Below are 7,724 nucleotides of genomic sequence, written 5' to 3' on the forward strand. Positions count from 1 at the left end.
ATTATTATATTACTATATATAAATTATATATATATGTAAATTATATATATATATATGTATATGTAATAAAAGTAAAAGATATACATATAGGAGCATTTGTTTCCTACCTTAGTAATAATGCTAAAGGAACATCATGACTCCATCTTTGTAATGCTACAGTTCCTTCGACTCTTATAGTATTAACTTTCTCTCGAAGCGCGATATTTTGTCCTAGCGCAGAATGTCTTTCTTTTAGGATATCTATTATATTAGGCTGACGTAGAAAAGCAACCACTTTGTCATTGTAGGCTACAGGTATTTCAGGAGTAGCAGTTACAGACGATTGTTGCGGTCTGGGCGGCGGAAGAGGAGCTTCATCTAGCAATGTTCGTATATGAGCAGCTTCTGTAGGTAATCGTGGATCGATAAAAGATGTAGCTTTTCTAGCATGACATATGAAAAATCTCTGAAATCATAATATTTATGATCAATATTATACGATTATATAATATTAGATTACACAAAGCTTTTCTTTCCTGAGAATTAAAAACTTACTTTGCCTGTTCTATCAAGCTTTGATTCATACCCTCTTGGGAGTTCTTTGTTCGGATCAGCAAAAACATTAATTAAGGCAACTAAATCTCTATTATGCTCATATCTTGGAAAAACTACAGGATCTCTTCTAACTCTATTGATCATGTGTTTTAAACTTGGATTACGGTTGTACACCTCCATGGCATCGGCGTTAGTGTGCAGTACGGTAAAGAAGTCAGGCCGTGTTAGAAATAATACCGGTGGTATTGTGCTGATGTCAAATAGTTCAGATTCACCCCTGTCAGTACGATCATTCTGTCGCTCGTTATTATCAAAAAGATTGCCGTTTGAACCGTTAGCTTCGCGATCTATATTATCAGGACGCGAAATAGTTCGTCGTACACTTTGGTAACGCCTGTCTAATTGTTGTCTTCGTAAATCGGAACCAGTATTACGTGTCGTCAAGTTTGGCCTTTGCCATGTTGTAGTTCGATTGATGTGATCTATGTAAAATACTCGGCCATGACTATCTATTCTTGCTTCCCATGCTGAAATATGCATAGCGATTGATCAATTAACACTGGCAGAAATGCGTAGAAACAGAAATATAAGCATGTATAATAGTATAATATTTACTTACATGGAGGTAGAGGTTCTTCTGAGGATAAAGATACGTTTGACGTTTGGCATACAGGCAATGGACATAAAGGTTTAGGTCGATGTGTGGGTGTGGGCGGACATTCCAGCTGACTAACCAGTGTCAATTCTGGCCTTTCTCGTTGTCTGTGTGATCTCGGTGAACTTAATAGAGCGATACTTTTTGTAACTGCTGTCCTTAACTGACATTAAATAATCCGTATATAGTTTAGATGCAACAACATCGCATAATAATAAAGTTATTAACAATCTCAACCTTAAGATTTGATGCTTCGTCAACATCTACAATCTCGAATCCAAAACAATCCTCGGGATGTAATGGCGCTGGATGCCTTTGATGTCGTTTAGGTAATTCTGGTGCTCCACTTGATAAAGCATTGCTTCTATGTAATGGTCGATGTGTTGTTCTTGGTGGAAGTGGTGGTGGCATTGGATAAAGAGTTTCGTATAACGATTCGGGAGACAAATGACCACCTGTGCTACGCCACAGTTGATAATATTCTGCTCCTTCCTTTGTCACAATTCCATTGGGTCTGCACTGTCTCTAAAATAAAATAGTTCCGTTTTTATAATAACGTTTTTAATTCTAGAAAGAGTGAATATTAAGAATAAGAAGAGATGGGGGAGAAAAAGCTTTAAGTACAAGATAGATGCGTAGATGTGTAAGTCTGTGCGACAAAGAAAGACGAAGAGGAGAATATAAGACTGGATTGAAAATTAAAGGCTGTAAGAAAAAAGCTATAATTTATGTGTAAGTAGTGCAAATTAATAGTAGGATAAGATAAATTAAGATAGGGTAGTGCAATTTTATATTTTGTGAGCTAGATAAAGGAAAAGGAAAGAGATAAGTGGATAGTAAGATAAGATAGTAAAATGGTAAAATAGTTAAATAGTAAAATAGTAAATTAGGAACGCGTGTAAGATATGGCTGGATGAGTGAAGCTAAGAGGAAATTGTAAACCAAGTTCCTTTCTTGGCTATATTGTATGCTCTCTCTCTGAAGAATAATAAATTCTATTCATTCATATAATAACGTTTCTATTTATTAGAAAGAAAAAGACCAAAGGAAAGAAATGCAAAAAGTAAAAAAAGGCAAAAAAATTCATCCTAAAGGTACAAGGACGTCAAAGTCCAGGAAAGTAAATCACTCAAGAGAAATATTTACGAGTCACAAATGATTATTCCACGTCAATGGTATGTTAGTAATTATTTTCACTTATTAGCGCGATATCCTTTAAGATGATCGTTACAAATCTAGGAAAGTAAATCGCTCAAGAGAACTTCAAAGCTCAAGAGAAATATTTAAGAATCACAAATGATTATTCTACGTCAGTGGTATGTTAGTAATTATTTTCACTTATTAGCACGATATCCTTTAAGATGATCATTACAAATCTAGGAAAGTAAATCACTCAAGAGAACTTCGAAGCTCAAGAGAAATATTTAAGAATCACAAATGATTATTCCACGTCAGTGGTATGTTAGTAATTATTTTCACTTATTAGCGCGATATTCTTTAAGATGACCGTTACAAATCCAGGAAAGTAAACCGTTCAAGAGAACTTTGAAGCTCAAGAGAAGTATTTAAGAGTCACAAATAACTATTCCACTTCAATGGTATGTTAGTAATTATCTGGAGACAGTGTCTCGACGCTAAGCATGGCGTGAGAAATTGTTTTCACTTATCAGCGCGATAAGTGAGATGACTGTTACAAACAAAACAAATATCTATCTAAGAACGATCGTAAGTGTGAATGCATTAAATACAATAAAGAAAGCCAAGAATGTCTGTTCACATTTATAAGAAAATGTTCTTGAGTCATAATAATAATAACTAATACAAGAAACTTAACATTATTGTCAATTCTTAATGAAAACTTTATCAAAAAACTTTATTTAAAAAATCTTAAAGCTTGATCATCGATAATAATAGCTTGCGAAAAAATCAAGATACGTAATTTATTTACCTTTTTGATATCATTGTTACTTATACTCGCATGTTGCAACTCTATATCTGAATTGCTTTCCTCGCTGCTATTCGACGAACGAGGTTCCGAATCTAAGCAACGAATTCTCTCCAATTGATTTTGTCTAGTAAGTGACGAGTCCAAAAGTGCTACTGCATTATCCTCAACCTCAGATTGTTGAACACTGGCAGTTTTAGGCATTTTCTCTAAGATTGGCAGTTTAAACGGTTTACTTATACTCACAGAATCATGACATGAAGAAGCATGTCCCATGTCTTGTGATGTTGACATTTCTTTACAAACATGTTTAGATGAACTGGGTAACTCATTTCCATCAGTTTCAAGCAAATTCTTATTATTATTGTCTAATATATTTAAAGATATTTTTGTATCATTAGTTGCATCACTATAATTAGCTGAAGTTGCACTTTGCGAATTTAACGATTCTTTGGATATATCTAAAGACAGAGACGTTAATCCATCTGCTGGTAAGTTACTTTCATCACTTTCATGATCTATCTTGCAATCTTTATCGTCATTGCTAGACGTTTTTAATAATATATTCACAAGACTAAAATGACTCGTATCAGAATCATCATCTTTTAAAGACTGTTTGGAAGTGTGCAAAGGTATTGTCTCTTGAATCGATTTATGCCTAGTATCCGATGAAACATCTGTATTATTATTACACAAATTCCCTGTACTTGATTCGTTACTACATTCTTCTACATCAATATTATAACTCTTCTCAAATCCATAACCTTTCTCATCTGGGATATTGTTAGAACAGGTTGCCAATTCTGAAGCATCACAATGAATTTCAGAAATATTCTCTGCTAACAAGCCTTTATTTCTGGATAAATTTCTATGAGCAACAAAAATTGAGTTTTTATTCAAATTTTGTACCGCATTGTTGCACGTAGTATCATCATCATTTTCTTCAGTTTGTTTAACCAGTACTGAAAATCTATCTAAAATTTTGAAGGAAATACATCTTTATTATCATCCTTTGAATCTAAAGATTAAATAAGAGAAAATTCTTTGTATGTTAAAAATGTAAATAGTTAAAATTATTCACAAATTTGGTATTAACATTACCTGTTGTCTTAGATTGGGGATATAAATTCTCTGCTTCAAGCACATTAATTGTCGTTACAAAGCTATCACTTGTCGTAGATACTGTATCATCAGTCGAGTTCAAAAACTTGGTTCTAACGTCCGACGTGGATACCTTGTCACCATTAGCATTGGCCAGATGAGTATCTATATGTTTCGAAGATACAATCGAGTCTTTATTCTCAGAATTTAAGGTCATTAATGAGACAGGTTGTTTGTTAGATTTCTCAGTATCCTCCTCTTCTTTGAAAACACTGTCCATGGCATCTGTTTCAGATGGCATCTTCTCTTCAAAACATATTCACAATTGAAAGCCCCATGAAATCCTGCAATAGAGGAAACAGTTTAAACTTAAAAAACTTTGACTGTGCAATTTCGAGCGCGTAAATACACTTCGTACAGTGAGATCTTAATTTTTACAGTGTAAAATTCCAAAAGTATAAGAGAACGATCGTAATTAAGTAATAAAATACGAGAACGAAAGGAACAAGTTAAAGTTGTATTGAAATGTGAATCGACGACGTTGATTAATCACAGGAAATTTCAGGTGCAAAAGGGAGGCGGTACCTGACGCGAGCAGAAATATCGTCGACGTTTAATTTATCGTGAAAATTAACTGCTTCTTCTCAACACATTCTACTCCGTGCATATACGAGACGACGGATACGTGGACGAGGCGCTACGCGAAAGCTCCTTTATCACGATACCACATACTTGACACGTAACGTAATAGGATACACTCCGGACAACCGTCCCTCTTTCCTTTCCACGTAGTATCCGTCACTTTATTTATGCGTGACTTTATTCTCATCAATTACTCAGTACACGCGTGAACGAGTATATTTGACAGCGCGGACGTAGCAGACTATAAGCAGGCTAGTGATTTTATTTTCCTTCATCTAGTGTTGTCCAGTGTTGCCAAATGGTCTATGGCCTAGTTTACATCGTGCAGTCGATACGGGTACTAACTAGTAATTTTCTATTGAATAATCTTAATTTTTCGAAAATATGTTGAAACATATACATGATAAATGTATTTAATTAATCATTATAATATATATTGTACCAATTTAGTACAGCATTCTATATACATTACTGAAATTAAAATAATTTAATAGAAAGTTACTAGTTAATACACATGTATCAAGTGCACGATATAAACTAGACCAATTTGGAATACAACCATAGGCTGTGGTCAAAGTCTCGCTAAAAATACTTTGAAGCGTTTGATGGCCAATTAGAAGAAAGAATTTTACAAACTGATCAATTAAAAACGCTTTAAAGCGTTTGTAGCATTGACCGTACCACCGATGAGATACTATAAAGAACGTCAACCCTGGACAAATTTTCGATGGTATAAAAAGGGCCTCAAGGGCCCGAAGGTAATTGAAGAATGCTGACATTATCGACAATGAATATAAATTTGCTATTATTAACATAAATATTTGGCTCATATATTATTAAAGTCATGATTTTTTATTACATAAATGTTCCATAAATAAATATGCATACTTGTAAAGCTATAATATTATATAATATATTGCAGAAAAATTACAATTTTTTTATCTGCAGTGTTATCATCTCTGTTGATAATCAAACTTTGATGATAACACTGAAATTACAATTTTAAAGAAAAATCGAGTATTATTGAGTTCTAAATGCATAAATACGTCTACTAAACTAATAAATCATAAAATTAGTACACTATTATCAGTGTTTAACTCTTAATTACTTCAATATTCACAAGGACGCGAACTATCGTAAGGATGTCTGTCTTTAATAGTATCTCGTCGATGACTGTACCTATAATCGCACCCTAAACGAATAATCTAATCTCGATACATCGAAGGAAAAAACTATCGATCATTTCGATTGAGCATCTAGAATATTCTTCATTCCTAGTCGTAAAATGGAGGATTTGTAGTTCTCTTCGTTAAGCGTGAGAAATTAGGAGACTCATTTTTTCTTATTTATTATTATTAATAACGTTGATGCGTTTTGATGCGCGTAGTTAAGTACAATTATAGCGTGTATTGACAACGTGATTATATATTTTTATAGAGTTTTATAGCGTTTATTCGCATCGTGATTCGGTAGTTTCAGTGCATCGTGATTCGGTAGCTTCAGAGATCGAGTACTTTTGAAATATTTATCAACAATATGTTCAAGCGGAGAGCTTTTAATATCGCTGTTTATCGTTAAAAGCTCTTTTTCTTTTTGTTTAAATATTTAAAACGTTTAAAATTTCACTGACGTGCCTCTCGACAATTAGTCTGTCAATAATTAATCGACTTAAAGTAGATCTCAGAAGAATATCCATTAATTTAAACTCATGACAATTTTATAAAATTGCAAGTTGGTTATTTTCTGGTTTATGATCCTCGTCGTCGCAAATAAAATGGATTTTGGCACTTTGATCTCTGTCGCGCAAAAGAATGAAGTAAAAAAACAGGTTAGTCCATATTGTTCATATCTGTGAGAATTTTCCAGCAAGTAACACATATTGATTGCATCAATGGCTTTGCGTTTTAGCTCTTAAGCTTAAATTGGACAGGTCTGATGTAAGTAAACATGGTTGTAGATATAATAAATAAATATATATAGGGAGACCTTTTTTCCAGCAGAAGCATAAATTGATACAAAAGTCATCCTTATTCGATAATCAATAAGAAATAAAGATAGAATGACTCTTGTGTTGATTTGTACCTCTGCTAGAAAGCTCCCTATATATACTTATTTATTATTACAACTATGATGTTTACTTATATCAGATGTATCCAATTTGAGCTCTGGAGCAAAGTTACTGATGCAAAAAAATTCAAAGTAAGATTTCGTAGACTGTAAAATATTGATATGCATCTAAGTGACGCTTATCAACACTTCATAGTTCCTAAAATTATACATTAAATTTTTTTAATTTTTTGAACAGACCTGACTTATACCATATTTATAACTGACAAATGTGAAGTGTTGATGTAGCCAAGTAATGATCAGTTTAAGTTAGATGCTTTTTGCTTTGCAGATCCTTCTTGATACATTATTATTTTTCAGCAGACTGTTCGGTGCTACCAAACAAAATTTACACCACTGAAGAAACAGTCTAAACAATCTAAAACCCTTTCCGATAATATCAAAAAATTTTTAGCTCGAAAAGAAGAGGAAGAGAGACAAAAAGCCTTGGAGGAAAAAAGAAAAAAAGAAGTGAGTTAAAATGCATAATAAAAGATTGCTGTATTAGTGTCTGAATAATTTATTTGTATTTATATTTTGTGCTCTCTTTATATGATTTCTGAGTACGTATACAATGATGATATTTTAAGCTCTTAACAGTATTAAGTTTTTGTTTTAACATTTTTTTACGTTACAATTTGTGTTCTTTAGAAATTTGTATTTGAGCTTTTTGTATTTGGTTGTTCATATCTTTAAAAATTTTTTATAAGATATTTTGGAATATTTATATTTGTGTATATA

The 7,724-nt window shown here is 32.8% G+C and overlaps 2 protein-coding genes across 4 annotated transcripts in view; one reads left to right on the forward strand and one right to left on the reverse strand.

Annotated features, from left to right (window-relative positions):
- LOC108752911 (E3 ubiquitin-protein ligase HECW2) overlaps positions 1-5,085 on the reverse strand; it is a 7,595-nt gene extending 2,510 nt beyond the window's left edge. Inside the window, exons 1-7 of one of the 2 annotated variants that reach the window (XM_018494117.1) lie at positions 4,821-5,085; positions 4,236-4,579; positions 3,138-4,108; positions 1,427-1,714; positions 1,154-1,352; positions 535-1,061; positions 108-445 (exon numbers count right to left, since the gene is read on the reverse strand). In XM_018494117.1, the coding sequence (XP_018349619.1) occupies positions 108-445; positions 535-1,061; positions 1,154-1,352; positions 1,427-1,714; positions 3,138-4,108; positions 4,236-4,536 (2,624 nt within the window). In that variant the 5' untranslated portion in view covers positions 4,537-4,579; positions 4,821-5,085. Of the gene's footprint in view, positions 1-107; positions 446-534; positions 1,062-1,153; positions 1,353-1,426; positions 1,715-2,335; positions 2,396-3,137; positions 4,109-4,235; positions 4,580-4,820 lie in introns of those variants that run through there. The other variant, XM_018494126.1, reaches the window with a different exon arrangement.
- A 1,080-nt stretch (positions 5,086-6,165) lies between these two features.
- Positions 6,166-7,724, forward strand: part of LOC108751839 (protein SPT2 homolog) — a 6,254-nt gene continuing 4,695 nt past the window's right edge. The window contains exons 1-2 of one of the 2 annotated variants that reach the window (XM_018492285.1): positions 6,166-6,705; positions 7,305-7,454. In XM_018492285.1, the coding sequence (XP_018347787.1) occupies positions 6,628-6,705; positions 7,305-7,454 (228 nt within the window). In that variant the 5' untranslated portion in view covers positions 6,166-6,627. The remainder of the gene's footprint in view (positions 6,706-7,304; positions 7,455-7,724) is intronic. The other variant, XM_018492294.1, reaches the window with a different exon arrangement.

This window comes from Trachymyrmex septentrionalis, unplaced genomic scaffold, assembly GCF_001594115.1.
Source record: "Trachymyrmex septentrionalis isolate Tsep2-gDNA-1 unplaced genomic scaffold, Tsep1.0 scaffold112, whole genome shotgun sequence".
In the NCBI taxonomy this organism is placed as follows: Eukaryota; Metazoa; Arthropoda; class Insecta; order Hymenoptera; family Formicidae; genus Trachymyrmex; species Trachymyrmex septentrionalis.